The sequence below is a fragment of the Phyllostomus discolor genome, chromosome 12 (genome assembly GCF_004126475.2).
Source record: "Phyllostomus discolor isolate MPI-MPIP mPhyDis1 chromosome 12, mPhyDis1.pri.v3, whole genome shotgun sequence".
In the NCBI taxonomy this organism is placed as follows: domain Eukaryota; kingdom Metazoa; phylum Chordata; class Mammalia; order Chiroptera; family Phyllostomidae; genus Phyllostomus; species Phyllostomus discolor.
The window spans coordinates 16,748,113-16,765,899 of NC_040914.2; the positions used below are offsets into that span (position 1 = coordinate 16,748,113).

Consider the following 17,787-nt stretch of genomic DNA (forward strand, 5'->3'; position numbering starts at 1 on the left):
TTGTTTTATCCGGCCAGGCACCTTGTTTCTACCCGGTGGCAGCGCCAAGCTCTCGATTAACTGCTAAGGAGTAGTTACATTTACACAGTCCTAAAGTTACATTCGACCTTTTGAAGGCAACCGCAAGGCTGGTGTGGCCCCCAGTGAAAATAAGTTTGACACCCCTATCTTAAAGACTCTTTGTAACAACATAAGCACAATATCATTAGCACACCTCAAAAATAGTACTAAAAATTGCTTAATATCACCAGAGGTCCAGGCAGTGTTTGAACTTGAGGGCAGTGACTTGTCTCCTTATTCCCTCAGTCTCCTTTGCTGGTTCACATGGCAGAAAGGACTTTGCAAATGCGATTCAATTAAGGGTCTTGAGATGAGGAGATCGTCCTGAATGATTCGGGAGGGTCCAGTGTAATCACAAGGATCCTCACAGATGAAAGAGAGAGGCAGGAGAGTCAGAGAAGGAGACGGGACCATGAAAGAGAGGGGAGAGACGCCAGCTCTGGCTTTGAAGAAGGAAGGGGCTGCGAGCCCAGGAACGCAGGCAGCTCCCAGAAGCTGGAAAAGGCATGGACAGGGCTCCTTCCCTAGAGTCAGTAGTGGCTAGTGTGACTGTGGAACTGAACCCTTAAAATGTTTGGTTAATTTTCATTAATGTAAATGCATTTATTTATTTATTTATTCTTAGGGGGGTAGGGAGTGAGAAGGAGAGGGAGAAAACATCAGTGTGAGAGAAAAACACTGATTGGTTGCCTCTCATATGCACCCCAACATGGGGGGGGACTGAACCCACAACCTAGGCATATGCTCTGACCGGTAATTGAACCAATGACCTTTCACTTTGTGGGACGATGTCTAGGAAACTGAGCCACTCCAGCCAGGGTTAATGAATGTAAATTTAAATAGTTACATGGAGTTGGTGGTGATTGTATTGGACAGCAATGACAATGACGGTGATGCAGCTTTATGATTTGTCAGAGACTATACAGAAGAGATAGATGCTCATGCATTGTCAAAAATCTTTAAGGAGTAGTTTAAGAAATAAAGAAGTGGGTCGTGGCTGGTGTGGCTCAGTGGATTGAGTGTTGGCCTGTGAATTAAGGGGTCACAGGTTCTATTCCCAGCCAGGGCACATGCCTGGGTTGTGGGACAGGTCCCCAGTAGGGGGTGTATGAGAGACAACCACATTTTAATGTTTCTCTCCCTCTCTTTCTTCTTCCCTTCCTCTCTCTAAAAATAAATAAAATCTTTTTTAAAAAGAAAGAAAGAAGTGGGGTAGAAGCAAAGGGAAATCACCCTTCAGGGCCGTGCTCTCAGCAAGGCCACATGGATTCCTGGAAGCTGGAGGCCTGACAAGAGAGGATCTCACAACTCATGTCAACATGCAGGAGGAAGAAATCCACCGTGATCATAGTCAGCAGATGCAAAAATTACAGAAGTGATGGTCCCTCATGTCAGACGATTGAACTATTAGACATACTATAATATCAAAGAGGAAGGATTGGATTTACACGAAGAGGTGACATGAAGGCTGCTTTGCCAAAAACAGGAACAGTGGAGATCATTTATCAAGTCAGAATGGAATTCAGCAAACTACCTTTATTTAGTAAGAAAAACTTCCCCACTTGTCAAACCGGCACTGTGTGAAGGCACGTGGTTGGGGAGAGCGGGAGCAGGGATCCTGGTAGACACACCCATGTGCCTCACCTGGTCCCCGCAAAGGCTGCTGAGAGAAATGGGGGCAGAGGTGACTCCCAGCTAAAGCCAGTGGAGGTGGCCCGTCCCACTGGGATGGTGGGTTGACTTGCTTTGAGGAGTGTGGGGAGGTGTCTGCAGTGGGAATTGGGGGGCACTTTGGATGGTATCTGGTTTGTCCAGTAGGGGGGGCCTGAGTTGGCAAATGGAGGGGGAGTCTCTCTTGCCCCCAGTGATTCCCAGCCTCACAGGGACCTCCCACAGCTAAGGCAGATTTCTACACTTAAGGCTAAGGTTCTCCTTCTCCCCTGGGCTTCCAGGAAAGCAGAGAGCTGGGGGCAAGAATCCCGCCCCTGAAGGGTTAGTGGCGCAGCAGTAATAGAGCCGGAGGTCTGGAGCAAAGGCCAAGCTGCTTCCTCCTGGCTCCCCGGCAAACATTCTTCTCTCCGGCTAGACCTTATTCCTCTGGGCCTTCACCCTGGGGAAGAGCTGAGGGAAGACAAGAGTTTCAGACACCAGGAGCTCCCACCCCCAAGCTGAATGGAGTCACCCATCCACCCCAAACACGAGGCAGTCTCCATCATCCCATTTCTTCCTCAGCATCTCCCACACCGCTCTGGAGTCCTCAGAGCCCCCTGTCACCGTCAGGCACTGCATGGAGCCTTCCAATGAGCAGCCTGATTGATGAGATGGAACATTCCCACATTGCCTCTCCCTACCACGTGGCTGTCCGGTGGGGAACCACCTCCACTGATCCCCAAAACCAAAAGAATCTTCTTCTTTCCTAGATACTGGGATCATCCTGACCTCCTCCACTAACCTAGTAGAATCTCCCTCAATTCTACCATAATTTTATTAATGGGTTCTTTCTCACCCTGCCCAGCTCAGTGGGATAAAAATTTCCTCACCCTTAATACACAACCCTTTAATTTTTCCCCCACCACTAAAATACATTCCCCTTGGCCTAAATACATTCTTTATCTCCCATTAATATAATTAGGGGGCATATTAAGAATATTTGAGCATGGGCCCTGGCTGGCGTAGCTCAGTGGATTGAGCGCGGGCTGGGAACCAAAGTGTCCCAGGTTCGATTCCCAGCCAGGGTACATTCCTGGGTTGCAGGCCATAACCCCCAGCAACCACACATTGATGTTTCTTTCTCTCTCTCTCTCTCTCTCTCTCTCTCTCTCTCTCTCCCTTCCCTCCGTAAAAATAATAAATAAATAAAATCTTAAAAAAAAAAAAAAAAAAAGAATATTTGAGCATGAACCATTCAAATAACCAGTAAGACAGTATTGGTGAAGGGCCACAAGGGGCTCTCCCTTTACTCCCCCATTATTATAATGGCCTTTTCCTCAACGCCCCCCCCCCCGCAGGAAGATATGGACTCTTCTGACCCCGCCCACCCTCTCGCCCCCCTTTTTTTCCTGTGGGAATGCCTCTTTCCTCAAGCGGCCAGCAGGGGGCCCCACAATAGCGCCTCTGGACTCACCCCGAAGTAGTTCCGAGGCACGTAGCCCTCTTGGCCGTACAGCGCGGCCCACCACCAGTCCGTCTCCTCCGGCCCGTCCCGCCGCAGCACGGTGACTGACTCGCCCTCGCGGAAGGACAGCTCGTCCCCGAACTCGGCGCTGTAGTCCCAGAGCGCGTACACCACCCCGTTGTGCATCAGCCCCATGCTCTGCTCCACGTCTGGAACCCAAAACGGCAGGGGTGGTGAGGGACACAAGGCACGCTGGGGACAGGGGCAGGCCCTGGGGTCGGGCACCGGCCCCGCTGGGAGATGAACCACCGGAACCGTCGAGAACCCCTGTCTGCACAGGGGGGCCTGAGCTGGAGTCAGCTGCCGGGACTGGCAGTCTCCAAATTCGAGAACACTGGGGTCCATCAAGCTGGGCCAACCCCCGAGGCAGGGTCAGTGGTCCCATTCCCTCTTGTACATCAGGTCCCCGTGTCACTTCCAGGGACAGTTGTCTGCACCGCCCTCACTTTAGTGGTACAATCTCCACAGAGGACAGCCTCTTATCCAGATGGTACAGCCCTACTCCAGCTCCCCCCAGGAGGAGGCCCCATCGCCCCCTTTCCAGAAGGTTCAGTCCACCCTGCTCCCCCTCTCCAAATGATGGAGTCCCCAAAAAGGCTGCAATAACTTCTCCAGATGGTACAGCCCACCCACACCCAACTTCCACAGTCCACCATGATCTTCCTCTTCACTGGTTCGGCTCCCGAGTTCCAATTTCTGCCCGCCCCCCGCCCCCCAGCTGTGCTGTCCAATCTTCACCCTCACAGAACTCTCCGTGTCAGTGACAGGTAGGATGTACACTGCCTGTGACAAAGGTGTAATGGCCCAATCCCCCACCCAAAGGTCACAGCCCTTCCTCTCTTCAGGGATCAGTCTACTTCCCCACAGGTGGTCAAATCCCAGCCCGCCCCATCACCTGCGAGGAAGATGATACAGCCCCATGCTCTCATCCCCTGTTGCGACAGGCCCCACAGCCGACCGCCATTCCTTCATGTATCCCCTCTAGGCTCCTCTCTCAAATGCCATGCCCCTCCAAGTGTGCACTGCAGACCTTGGGTAGGTACAGCCTACCTACTCCCTTCCATCACCTGGTTAGGTGATGTGCCCCCCTCCTGGAGGTGTAGGGTACAGCTCATGTCTCCCTACCAGTGGAAGAGTCCCCAAGCGCCTCCACAGAAGCCATGGCCTGCTCACCTGCCAGCTGTGTGCTGCTGTATCTCCCCCAGGGGGCAAAGCCCACCTGCCCCATCTATGCCAGGTAGGTGGCATAGGTGGAACGCCCAACTCCCCAACCCCCAGGTGAGAAAGCAGATGAACTGCGCAATCTCCACCACCACTTTCCTCCCTGCAGGGGTCCAGCTTGTGCGGCAAGGCCCCCACAGCCCCCTCTTCCTCCGAGGTAGAACATTCTGCTCTCCACCCCTACTTGCACAAGTGGTCCATCCTGCCACTGCTTCTTAAGCTACCTGTGCACATGGTTGGGACAGGCCCCAAGTCCTCTCTCTGGTGAACATGAATGGCAGTCTGCCGAGTACCCTACTCCCAACATCTGCTAGATGGGCGCCCAAGAGCCCACGACTCCTCCCCCAGAGGTGGCCCAGCCCACCAGCCCCGCTGCCTCACACCTGCCAGGTAAGTGACGCAGTCGTTGTAACCCTCGCGGTAGGGGTCGCACTTCTCGATGGCAGTGGCACCGTCACTGAGTGTGGTGGCGAAGATGGCTGCACCGTGCTGCACCAGGGCCGTGCAGATGGCGGTGTCGTTGCATGAAGCTGCGCAGTGCAACGGTGTCCTAGGTGTGGGAGGCAGGCGTGAGCAGCCGCGCGGCTGCCCGAGGAGATCCAGGCCCTCAGCGCCGTCCCGCCCTACGCCCGCCCCGCTCCGCGGGAGTCCTGGCTCACCAGCCATGGCTGTCGGGGGAGTTGACGTTGGCTCCGGCAGCAATGAGGAAGTCCACGATGGGGTAGTTGGCGCCACAGATGGCATTGTGCAGGGCCGTGATGCCCTCCTCGTTGGGCTGGCTTGGGTCGTTCATCTGGGCGGGCCAGAAGACCAAGAGGCTCAGAAACCCGCCGCCCTCCGGTTCGCCTGCGCGCCCGCGTCCCCTGCCGCGCCAGCCCGGCTCTCCCTCCCGCAGCGCTCACCTCCTTCACCGCCTGCTGCACCACGTCCAGCTCCCCGGTCAGCGCGGCGTCCAGAAGAAGCACCAGCGGGTTGAGACGAGCTCGACGGCCCTTGCGAGGGGATCCGGCTTTCCTTAGCACCGAGCGCATCTCCTGGGGGGCAGGGTGGAGGACCTCAGTGGCTTTCGGGGGGGGGGGGGGGGGCGGGCGGGGGGACTGTTAACATACCCATTACCCAAAGGGGGAAACAGAGGTTCAGGGACCAGGCGGTAGCCGCCTCAGCAGACTGTGGCGGGGGAGGTGGCTCACTCAGTTCTGCGTTGCCTGGTCCCCTACAAGCCAGGGAATCCAGTGATTTGGAAATCTTGGGCTTTGAGAACTGGGAGGAAGCTGGGAGTTAATCAAGTGGATGATTGTAGAAGCCAGAAATTCGATCCACACACAGTCCCATTTTTTTTAATAAAAAATAAATAAATGCTAGGAAACACACGTGACAAAATATCACCAAAAGCTAATTCCAGATGTTTGGAATGGTGCATTTACCATATACTCCTTGTGCTTTCTTGTTTTTGGTTTTCAAGAGATTCATTTATTCTGAGCATGAAGCATTTGGGATTCTGGTCTTTGATGTCGATTAAGTTCCAGGTTCTGGAATTCGGAGATCTCAAAAGCCACCGATTCCAAAAGCCTGATGCTCAGTTAGTTATTTCAAGTTCCCAAAATGCTGGAAGTCCAGACACGCTAAGCTGTGCCATTTGTGCTGCTGAGGACCCGGAACGTGGCGTTCCCAAGATTCTCTGATTGAGAACTTGACTGTCATATAGTCAGGATTTCCTCCCAAAGGAGTGGAAGGAAATACTCAAAATGTTAAGTCATGGTTCTCTCTCTGAGTGCTGTGATTTTGACCTCTTCATTCTAATAGTCTTATCTATTTCTTCCAGGTTTCTATGGTGTTTGGCTACTCCTTTCTAGTGGAAGTAACCATTTAAAATGTAAACCTGTGTAACAACATATTAGTGCACCAATCTGTGACTTTGTGACTCAAATGATGAGTCTTTCATTTTCAGTTTTGGGGACTTTAAGATCCAGTAATAACCAGGCCCTATATTACTTTTTAATTCTAAGATCTTAGCCTTCAAACCTCCAGGGCTTGCGGCTTCCGGAACTGTTCCGAGACTGTGAAGCCAGGGCTGAATTCTCAAATTCTGTGGGTTTGCAAGTTTCTTCGTGGCCAAGATTTTGTGATTCTACGTTGAGGCAACTGGACCATTTCAAGACAAAGTCATTCTTTCATTCTTGATTTCAAGATCCTAAGCCTCAATGGTTTTTATTTCACCCTCAGGAGTAGGCATTTTGGGGTGCCCCCACTTCTTCTGTGGGAATTGTTCCCCTTCCTCCATCTCCCCACACTGAGCAATCAGGACTGTGCCACGTGACTACACCCCCGCCCCCCGCCCCCAGCCAAGACGCAGGGACTGGACGAGATCCAGCAGGAGCTCCTCCTCTGGCCAAATGTTAACAGCAGTAATAGTGATTAACAGTTAAGTGCCAGGCACTATTCTACACAGTATGCTAACATGTAACCCTCACAGCAGCCCTATGGTGGTTCTCATCCCCATTTTACAGATGAGAAAATCGAAGCCCAGAGAGGCTAAGTGTCTTGCCCAAGGTTGCACAGCTGGTTAGCGCTGTGGAGCTGGGATCTGAACCCAGGCAACTTAGCTGGACACTTAACCCCAGCACCCACAGTCTTGGCAGCCAGAGACTTGCTCTCGGAAACTGGAATGCAAGCCGTTCCAAGTAGACTCAGAGGACCCTGTGGGCTTGAGCTAAGAGGTCATTTTGAGTCCGAGCTGGCTGGGCCATTTCTAGCCATGGTGTGGGCTTGTGGAGGCATAAAAGGAGAGAGGAGATTTCCAAAGAAGGCAGGCACAAGAGCCTGTGCGGTGACCAGGGAGTGAAATGGTGACTGCTTTGATTCAGACAGGATTTTCAGGTCCCAGAATGAACCCTCTGCTTGCCAAGATGCACCTATTTCCAGGGTGTAAGACTCCACAGTTCCTAGCCAGGTAGCTCAGTTGGTTAGAGCATTGTCCTGATACACCATGGTTGCAGGTTCAATCCTCAGTCAGGGCACATACGAGAATCAACCAAGGAATACATAAATAAGTGGAACAACAAATTGATCTCTCTCTCTCTCTCTCAAATTGATAAAAATAAAAGACTTCATGATTCCTGAAAGGATGACCTGGCGGCTGTGCAGGGATATTGGAGAGGAGCAGGGAAAGGTCTGGGTGGCCAAGACCTTCAGATGCCCTCCATATGTGTTCCACCTTTCTTTTGAACTTGGGCATAGTAGATTAAAGACTACATTTCCCAGCCTCCCCAGGGGCTGGGTTCCTAGCCAATAGGGTGTGGCAGATGTGGTATGTGCAATTTCCAGGTTCTGTCCTAAAAAGGAAGGGGCACCTCCCCTGTGCTAATATTCCCCACTTTACCTCCTGTATTACTCACCATGCTCTGCAGCTGCTCTGGGGGGCTGCTCTGGGGCGGGGCCGGGGGCGGCATGGGAGCTGGTGGGGCAGGGGCGGGGGGCCCTGCCCTGGCCTCGGATCCCTCAGAGATGGAGGACAGATCGGGCTCAGGCCCCCCAGGCCCGCCATGCCGATGGAAGAGGCGGCTGATGATCTGCTGGTACTGCTTCTTGTGGGTGGGGGGCAGGGCTACGGCAGGGCTCTGCTCCATAGAGCCCCTGCGTTTGAGGGGCCGCGGAATCTCTGCCAGCACCCGTGCCACCTCCTCCAGCTCGGGCACCGACTGTGCCTCGGGTGGCAGTGCTGGCTGCAGCCGCGTGGGGCTGAGTGGCCGAGTCACAGTGCCTTCATCTACATCGCCAGCTTCCAGCACTGGTGCCAGCAGCCCCTCCAGCTCTGGTTCAGGCTCTAGCTCAGCAGGGGCTTTGGTGGTGCCTAGAGGGAACAAGAGCCAAATCAGAGGAAGGGTTCTCAGGAGACCCCCCTCCCCCAAGACTCCCTCCCTACAACTTCCACAACTTGCCAGAGGCACCTGATTTGCTGTGTGACCTCAGGGCAGTTCCTTGCTCTCTCTGGGCTACACTTTCCCTGGGCTGTGACTAATATGCAATGATGACACGTCCCATTTACCAAGCACTTAGCCTGAGGCTGGTGCTTTACGTGCCTGTCTTACTGAAGTCTCACCTCACTGCGCTATAAGGGAGATATGGCTATCATCTTGTTACGGAAGGAAAAGCCAGGTCTCCCAGAGAGCAAGCCAGCTGCCCGATGACATACAGTGTGGATTTGGTCACCGCCCTCTGACTCCGTACTCCCACCATCAAGGTCGACTGATGATCTAAGATTCTAAGAATTCTCCCTCCTGACACAGCAGGCAGAGAAAACTCCTGCTGGAACTAGGATCCCGGCTGTGGTGGTCTCTTCTATCAGCCTGATTCCTCTCCATCACAGCTCTTAAAGCAGGCAGGCACAATAACAATCACTGTCTATACGTTATTATACATTAAATGCCCATCACAGTCTGTGAGGTAAATATTGTCAACCTCTTTCTCTCTCTTTTTTTAAAGATTTTATTTATTTATTTATTTATTTATTTTTAGAGAGAGAAGAGAGGGAGAAAAACATCAATGTGTGGCTGACTCTCACACCCCTCCCCCCTATTACTGGTGACGTAGTCTGCAACTCAGGCATGTGCCCTGATTGGGAATCGAACTGGTGACCCTTTGATTTGCAGGCCGGCACTCAGTCCCCTGAGTCACACCAGCCAGGGCTCAACCTCTCTTCACAGATGAGAAAACTAAAGCTCTGATAGGTTAACTAATTTATCCTGAGTCTCACAGCAAGTCTGTGGTGGAGAAGGGCTCAAAACCCAATCTGCTACCTCCAAGCCCTGTACTGGTCTCACACCAGAACATATTAATAATTGTCATAACGAATATGATTGTGATAAGCCACCTATACATCAGGCCTTATTCTAAGGACTTTATATGGATTAAATAATCTAATACCATATCCCCAATAAGATAGGTTCTATCATCATCTTTTACACTCAAGGAAATTGAGGTCTGGAGAGGTTAAGTGACTTGCCCAGGTCACACAGCATGGTGCCAAGCAGTCTGACTCCAGTCCGTGCTTAGCCACTGCGCTGTCTGTACCTAGCTCCCCAGCAAACTCCCAAGCTTGTGGGGCCTAGCTCTCAGCAGGGAGCGGGTCTGAAAACAGATGCTTGGCCGTGATGGCGCCCCCTGCTGGTCGCGTCCCCAGTCATTTGCCCTCCCTTCACCAAGCCCTCTGGAACCCCAACTGCAGACTCACCTTCACTCCAGGTTTGTTGGGGGATCTGGGGCACTGGGGCAGGGGGCGGGGGCTGAGGCTGGGGCTGTGGTTGTGACTGGGGCTGCGGGGGCAGCTGGGGCTGTTGCTGGGGCTGGGGCTGGGGTGGTGCCTGGGGCTGGGGAGGCATTTTAGGTGGAGGAGCTCTGGAGATGGAGGAGCCAGGGAACATGGTTCTGCTGGCCCCGTGCTCCCAGAAGGCGTTCTGCAGCTTAAATATCATGCTGAGGGGGATGGGGCGCTGGCGGGGGGCGCCGCGGGGCTGGGGGTTGGAAGGGGGCATGGGGATGCGGCTGACAGGCTGCCAGCTCCGGGGCAAAGTGCCCGATGGCCCTGCGGAGCCCAGCGATCGGCGGTAGCTGCCCACATCGGAACGCCTGTCACTGGCCAGAGGGGAGACCTTGTAATTGCGGGGCAAGGTGGCGCTGGTGAGGTTGTCCTGGGGGAGAAAGAGGGAAGGAGGGAAGGACGAAGGGGCTCAGGCGGGAGGAAGATAAAGGTAGGGGAATGCTAAGGGAAGGCAAGGCAAAAGATGAGAACGGAGAGACGGGCGTGAGGGAAGCTGGAGAGAGTGAGGGGAGGAGGGAAGGAAGGGCTGGAAATCCAGGACGAAGAAGGATGAGCTTGAGGAAGGGCCCAGAATATGGGGGGCACGGCCTGGAGGGGGAGGCCAGCCCTGACCCCGCTCCCCTCTCTTGCCTACCAGCCCCCTCCACAAGCTTCTTCTTCCGCTCACCTTGCCGGCGGCCCCCAGCCCATCCAGACTGCTCTCTCTCCAAGGTAGCAGCTGCAGGCTCGGTGAGGAGGGCCTCGTGAAGACGTCTAGGCCTGTGACGGGGCGGGGGGGGGGGGGCGGATCATTAGGGTCTGAGTATCGCCCTGCTAGCACCCCCCACACTCTCCCCAGCCTCCCATCACTGACGTTCGTAGCTGGCTGTCCGGGAAGACTTCTTCTCATACGCCACGTCCAGGTCTGACTCGTTCCAGGCTTTGGGAGGCCGCCGTCGCAGCATTAGGTCATCTGGGGGAAGGTGGCAAATGAGAATTCGAGAGGCTGCTAGCCCCGGGTCCCTCACCCCACCCCGGAGCTTCAAGTTCGACCCCGGGGTTTACCCTGGGCGCGCAGAGGCGGGGCGAGGGCACTGCTGCCCATGCCCAGCAGGGGGCTCCCAAAGGCAGCTGGCGCGTCGTAGGCCGCCACCGGGCGCGGCGAGGGCCCGCGTTCCGGGAAGAAGACCTGGGGTCCCTCGGCCAGGGGGCTGCCACGGGGGGAGCTGGCGCGGCCCAGGAAGTCAAAGGGCGTGGGGGGACCCTGCTGGCGGAGCGAGCCCGAGCCGGGCCGTGGGGAAGGCGCACGGCCAAGGGAGCCGCCTGCGCCATCGAAGGCGCGGGGCCGGGACGAGGGCGCGTGGTCCAGGCTGCCGTAGGCGTCTGGCTGCAGGTACAGCGGGGTGCGCGGTGATGACGGCCGGCCCTTAGCGGACAGCGAGCTGTAGGGGAGCAGAGTCGGGGCGCTCTCAGAGCGTCCGAACGGGGTGTCTGTGCCGTCGCTGGTCGCCCTCCAGGAGGACCCGCGGCTGCTGAAAGGCTCGGAGACCGGGCTGGAGCTATACCGGAGCATCTGAGGCTGGGACATTGAGGGGTCAATGCAGACGTTAATAGAGGGTTGGGAGCAGGTCACAATTGGTCATCGAAAATCAACCCAGGCAGGTCGGACAGGGGCTAGAGGTTCAGGAACTGACACCCCAGGAGGGCTGTTGGGGGCAGAGCCCTGAAATCAAGACGGAGGCCAGCCCACCCACACAGCGCTTTGGAGCCGCTTAGAAAAAGGCCATTTTCCTTCCGCGGGTCCTCTTGGGGGTCCACTTCCACTGGTCCCCTTTTTAAAGTGTCCTTAAATCACTCACAACCCACACAACGCTACCCGCCAGCCTTGCCTGAACTCCAGGCAGAAAGAAGCGGACTTTGGTGGTGGTGGTGGGGGCACGATGGGGACCAGGCCAGCAGGCTCACCCTAGGGGGGGCTCCAGCCTGAGAGCCAGGTGGCGTCGGAGAGTCTGACCACAGCGACTCCAGCTGTTTGGTCAGTTCGTCGACCTTGGCCGCCGCCGTGTCCAGCTCCATCTGCTTCAAGTCCATATGCTTCATGGCCAGAGCTGGGCGGGTGGAAGCGGAGGTAAGGACCGGGCCTCCAGGTAAGGGCCCGACTCCGCCCCCGACCGCCCCCCACCCTCCCAAGCTCACACTGGAAGTTCAGGTCCAGAATGTCCCCTCCGCTCTGGAATGCCTCGCTGTCCATGGTGCCTGCCGGAGCGGGGCGCCTGCGTTGGTGGGGGGCGAGGGAGGGAGATGAGTCTTCTCTGACACCGCCCCTCAGGGCGCCCAAAGCCGGCCGAGCGGAGCAGGACAGCGCCTTTACTCTGCTAGTTCCTTCCACTGGAAGCGCTATGCCCCTCCACGTCCCTGGCTGGGAAAGGCCAACTCCTTCAAAACCCTCCTGGGAGACGCGGGTCAATTCACTCTTCACATGACTCCTTGTCCATGTGCTGCAGCCCTAATAAGACTCGAATCCTTCCTTCAAAAGGTAATGCATTGATTGCCTACTATGTGCCAGGCATTATGGTGAACAGAGGATGCAATGAGAATATCTATTGATTAATGAATGCCTCCCATGGGTCAGGGGACACTGAGCTAGGTGCTGAGGATATTTCAATAAATAATAATTGTGCTGCCTACTGAGCACCAGGGTCTGGGCTGGTGGCTTGATACGATAAAATAAAACAATCATTTATCGATGCGCCACTGCCTCCTAGAATTGTGCCAACTGCTTTGCACCCAATACCTCATCCGACGGTCAGATCAGCATAACAGGCAAGAAAGCAGGGCCCAGAGACTTTGTTCAAGGTCACCTTGCAAGAGGCTGGAGCTGCTAGGATTCACACCTGAATCTACCTTATTTTGGGTTGTCTCCACCAGAATGGAAGGGTCCCAGAGGGATCACTCAGCTTCCTGTCCCCTGTCCCCAGTCCTCACCCAGAGGGACTAGTTCACAGGGACCCAGCATTCACAGGAAGAACAGGGAAGTGGCCAGGGAAGGCTGGGCTGCTGTGGTCATCGGCCCACAGGCCAGCAGGAACCAGTTAGGCCAGCACTATCCCCATCCCCACAGTAGCCGCCACGCCCACCAGCTCTGCCACTTCCCCAGCCTTCACGTACCGCGTGGCTTTGGCGGTGCAGGCGTGGGCAGTGGGGCAGGCTGGGGCATGCTGATCCCGGCTTCTGTCTGAGAAGCCTCAGAACAGAACCTGTTGGAGCTGGTGGCTTGTTTGGGTGTGTTGGGAGTGTATAACCTTGGGCAACATGTCCCCTTTCCTTCCTGGGCCTCAGTTTCCCCAGTAGTGAAGGGAGGAAGTAAATCAGCTGTTCTGAGAGGCCTCTTCAATCTCTCAGCAGCCTAGATTCTAACACTGTAAGGACCTTGAGATTGTTCCACAGAACCAAAAAAACCTTCAGCTTGAAAGTCTACTGTTGGAAAGTTCTGAGTCCAAGATTCTGTCTTTGGAACATTCTAGAATTCTCCAATTTGGCTAGCCTGGGTTGCCCATCCTCCTGCACCACGTTTACTCTGTCCGAGGACCCCACTGTCCTCCAAGTCTGGGGGGCTGTGTGGTGTGGCACAGTGGCCAAGAGCAGAAGGCAGGAGCCAGGCTTCCAGGGTCCTAAGCTGGTGGTCCCACTGCCCCACCCTGACGAGACCGCCTCGGTCTCCTGATCTATAAAATGAGGAGGAACAGCAGTCTACCCCCGAGAACCATGGTGAGGACCCAACCGGCCAGAAGGTGCCAAGAGGAATTAACGCCTCAGACGGCAGAGACAACGGAAGTCAAAACTCTGGTCTTTTAGAGTCTCAGAGAGACAGGAAACATTCTATAAGTGTCTGGTAAAATATGAAAACGGATCAATTCAATGCAGCCCCCCCGATGCCAGCACTGAAGGCAGCAAGCGGTTCTTTTCAGGATGTCCTGATTTCCAGATTTCTAAGACTCTCAGGTCCCACGCTGACATCCTCTGGCTCGGAGGAAATGCCTAGGCTGGGCGTGGGGCCCGACCCGCGGCTGGTGCGGACCCAGGGACAGTCGGGACCGCCAGGGGGCGCTCCGGGTGACGGCCCGACCCCCAGCCCAGCGGGCGGACAGCTCCTGAGCTCAGACCCCGGGAATGCGCTGCGGGTCCGGGCAGGTGCGAAACCTCCCGCGGCAGGGGAGCAGGGGTCGGGCGGGGCGTGAGGGCGGCGCCGGTGGTGCCTGGGCTCCCAGGCCCTTGCCCTCCACCTCCAGGTCCTCTCCAACCCCCCCCCCCCGCCCCCCCCCCTGCCCCGGCCCGGCACAGCTTCCGCTTCTCCCCTCCCATCCGCCCTAGCTCTCTTTTCCAGGCCTTCTCTGCACCCCAGGCAGGTTCTTTCGGTTAAGAATCCGGACAGGAGGGAGTGGGCACTTCCTGGAAGAATCATCCTCAGCAGAAACCAGGTCAGAGTGCCAGGCTGTAATCCTACAGCTCTGTGCGGACAGACGGACGCTGGGAGTGTCCCCACCCTCTCTGGGACTTGGTTTCCCTCTCTGCAGCCAGCTGTGGAATGGCTAGGACGTCCCCTCTCTAAGCCTCTGTGCCTCAGTTTCCTCATATGTATAATGGGGGGTTTAATACCTTCACCTCAAAGGGGTGTGAGATTTGAGTAATGTCATTTAGGTACAGTGATTATTTTAGAATGGTGCAGGGCACCAAATGAAGTTCACACACACAGGGTTCTTCATTACCGCCTTCCTGTGCTGGTCATTAAGAATGAGGGCTTAATACCCGAAGTACTATTCCCCCTGCAAAAACAGCTCTTTCAACTCTTTCTGAGATTCTAGAGGCCCTGCTTTTTGATCTCTGGAGTCTTGGCTTCCTGAGCCCTGAGCGCTCCACGTACATTCCTGAGTCCCTGCCAGGGGTCATCCACAACAATGTAAGGACGGGGACATGAGGAACCCTGGAAGGTTCCAGACAGAAGGTGGCAAAAGCCCAGGGTGTGGGCTGTGTCTGCTCTCCAGCCTCAGTTTCCCCACCGGAGTAGGGAGAAGTCATTCCCTGAGGTGGGGGCCAGCAAACCACATTGGAATTGACAGCCCTGAATGGTTGCCCGGGACAATGGGAACCATCCGGTCTCCCCAGCCGCCCTGGGCCTGGGCCTGGCGTGCGTGAGTTGTCTTGGCAGCGGTGGTTATTATTGTTAATGTCATCGCAGGCTATCGCCTAATGCCCATCAAGCCTAGACTTTTAGGAAGTTCTTGCTCTCTTCAGAGATGCCGGCCTCCCCCCACCCTTGGTTTAATCCCTTCACTCAACACAGGGGGTGGAGAGAAAGGGAAGACAGATAGAGGGAGGTGCCGGGCCCTGCCCTCCGCTTGCTTCAAGGACAGACACACGCCTCCAGAATTAGCCTCTATGCCTCCCTTATCTCCCACGCTACCTCAGGTCAGAGAGCTGGGGGTGGAGGTGACATTTCTCACCTCAGGGTCAGGGCAAGGAACCCCTATGAGGAAGGTTAGTCAGAAATCTGGTGGGTATGGATGGAATTCTGCACCCCAGAACTGCAGAGGGAGAGGGGCCCAAACCTTCACCCCGCCTCAACTCTGACCTCTAAGCCTCGATGTACTCCCATCCTCTCTGTGTAAGGACCGTGTACTGGCCAGCCGTGCGAGCCTCCCAGAATCCAACCCCACCTTCTGGAATTCTGCCCTCGGTTCTATCTGGAACGCCTGCCCTCTGCAAACCCTAGCTGTCTCCCACCTCCATGGGGCAATCGGAGGCACCACGCCCGTGCCAGGGGGCGCTCTGGGGCGGAGGTCCCTTCTCTGGTTAGGCAGGTCTGACGCCTCGGTTAATGACATGTTGGGAATCACCCAGCGGCACAAAAGGGGTAGTAGAGCTGCCCCTGTCCTCCCCCCGCCAGCCCCCATCCCATCCCAGAGCCGGAAAGGGTGGGAGGAGGCAGGGACACAGTCTGCAGAGGGTGGTATTTGTCTTGCTCCATTTCAGCGACCCGGGTTCCACTATCCCCACCCCACCCCTAATTCTTCTCAGAGACCTACAGGCTCAGGGGAGAACAGGAGGGCAGTAGGGATGGCCGCCCAGTTCCAGAGCCCCAGCCATCTGAGCCTCCCATTTCTGTCCAAGACTCAGGCATCTTGTATCTCAATTCTGGTCAAGAACTCAGGGTTCCGAGAGCCCCCAATTCGAGGAGCTCAGGAGTCCCAGCCCTAACACACTCCAGGACCGCGGCGTCGGACCCTCTATTCTAAGAACGCAAGCATCTAGGCTCCCTTTCCTTCTGCTCAGTACATCAGGTATCCGAGTTCTCTTTCCACGCACCCTGGCGTCTGCGCGCCCCTAATTCCGCGCTGGGACCCTGCGTCCGAGTCCCCTCCCAGTCCTTCCAGAGACGCGGGTGTCTGCTCTCCTGGAGCCGCTGGACCCCAGGGGGGTGAAACTCACGGATCCGGGGCAGATCCTGGCACCAGGGGGGTTCCTCCAGCTCCGGCTCCGACTCCGGCGGCGGGGAGCCGAGGACGGGGCGGGGCAGGCTCCGGGAACAGGTTAGACAACGTGACTCCGGCTGGAGGGAGGCGGGTCCCGGAGGGGCGGGGGAGCCGGGGTCGCCTCCAGCACCTTGGGACTTGTAGTCCCGGAGGAGTAGCGCGCAGACTGAGCCATTCCCATCAGCAGTCATGTGAAGTCCATTTCACAGGCAGGAAGGGCGAGGCCCAGAAGCCTAGGGCCACCTGGCCACGGAAATAGAGTCCCCGCCTTCTACCTCTCTGCGGCTGCGGGTGACGAACTCCTGAGTCCCTGCCCATCCCTCCCGGCTCACTTTCCCCCTTCTTTTATGAAGATTTGCACACCACCAAAGGCGTAGAAGGTTAGAGGCTGGGGGGAGACTCACAGGCCACGCCCCTAGAAAGAGAAGAGAGCCTCGCTAAATCAGTACCCCCTCCGGTCTCTGAGCCTCAGTCTCCCAGTCGGTAAAAAGGGTGGGTTGGATCTTGACAGGATTTCCCAGCAACGGCGCCCAAGGCTGGGACTACAATTCCTAGCAGCGTTTCAGGACGTAGGTCTGGCACCTCCCTTCCTCGCGTCCTCTGGGAATTGTAGTCCGGGAGCCCGCAGGGGCGAAGTCCCTGTGTTTCGCCCACGCACGGGAACTGTCCCGCGATCCCACGATGACCCTCCCTCCGCTCTGGGAAGCTGCTGTCTTTGAAAAGGGGGGTACCCCAATTCAGGAGTAGGATCCGAAATCTCGGCAGAGGGGGCGGGAAGCGGCGCTGACACACTGGCTAGGAATGCAGTTGGGTCACCCTGTCTAGCCGCTGTCTCCCGGCTCCGCCCGCTGCCCCACTCTATGCTGTAACTGTTGGAAGGGGCGTGGACGCGTCCCCCAAATCTGGGCCCACGTGTAGCTGTTTACACGCGCCCCGGGTCCCGGAAGGGGCTCTAATCTACTCCCTCTCCCTTCTTCAAGGCCTTCGGGAATGTGCCCTCCGCAAGTGAATAAATCCTCCGGGACATCTACCCCTCTCTGGACCCCCAAGTCCTACCCTTCAGCCTGCACTGCCCCACTCGGGACTGGCTCCAGAGTCTGGAGGCCCCGCCCCGTATGTTTCCCGCTCCCCCAAATCCAGACGCCCCGCCCCTGGATGATAATTCAAACCCTCCGGAGAAAAGACCCCTTTCCTCCATTTCCCCACTCCTCCCACTCGAGATCTTAACTTCCGAGGCATCTGGGCCTCCCTAGAAGGGACTGTAATTCAGAAAGCACAGCCCTGCCAACCAAGACTCTTACCTATCTCTTTAAGAATTTCAGACCAATCGACCTTCCTGTCTCTTTAAGAGTTAGGTCCTATCAGTGTGACTGCCCCTTTAAGGCGACGTTGGCGCAAATAATGTCTGTGAGACTAAGGGAGATTCCCGCCGGGACCAGGTGGGGCTCTACCTCCCGCTAGACATCGAATCAGCTTCTCTAGCGAGCAGATTTACAGGAAAAGAC

At 56.1% G+C, this 17,787-nt stretch overlaps 1 protein-coding gene across 3 annotated transcripts; it reads right to left on the reverse strand.

Moving 5' to 3' along the window:
• Positions 1–1,576: 1,576 nt before the first annotated feature.
• On the reverse strand, positions 1,577–17,662 carry PPP1R13L (protein phosphatase 1 regulatory subunit 13 like). Of its 3 annotated transcripts, none has more exons than XM_036013037.1 (13): positions 17,584–17,662; positions 11,949–12,025; positions 11,718–11,860; positions 10,818–11,331; positions 10,627–10,725; positions 10,441–10,532; positions 9,687–10,143; positions 7,852–8,306; positions 5,359–5,490; positions 5,116–5,249; positions 4,840–5,006; positions 3,185–3,384; positions 1,577–2,181 (listed from the first exon to the last, which is right to left on the reverse strand). In XM_036013037.1, the coding sequence occupies exons 2-13, from the start codon at positions 12,001–12,003 to the stop codon at positions 2,143–2,145; spliced, it is 2,487 nt and encodes an 828-aa protein (XP_035868930.1). In that variant the 5' UTR covers positions 12,004–12,025; positions 17,584–17,662; the 3' UTR covers positions 1,577–2,142. The 3 variants fall into 3 exon arrangements, with proteins under 3 accessions (XP_035868930.1, XP_035868929.1, XP_035868931.1); XM_036013036.1 differs by lacking the exon at positions 17,584–17,662 and adding an exon at positions 16,239–16,648; XM_036013038.1 differs by lacking the exon at positions 17,584–17,662 and adding an exon at positions 12,657–12,735.
• Between the last annotated feature and the right edge of the window lie 125 nt (positions 17,663–17,787).

Excerpts from the sequence above, each read along its gene's own strand:
- PPP1R13L (XM_036013037.1), bottom strand. The coding sequence starts at position 12,003 with ATGGACAGCGAGGCATTCCAGAGCGGAGGGGACATTCTGGACCTGAAC. Across the intron at positions 11,861-11,948 it reads TCTGGACCTGAACTTCCAGT|CTCTGGCCATGAAGCATATG; the intron begins GTGAGCTTGGGA and ends CCACCCGCCCAG. Across the intron at positions 10,533-10,626 it reads CCGGACAGCCAGCTACGAAC|GCCTAGACGTCTTCACGAGG; the intron begins GTCAGTGATGGG and ends GCCCCGTCACAG.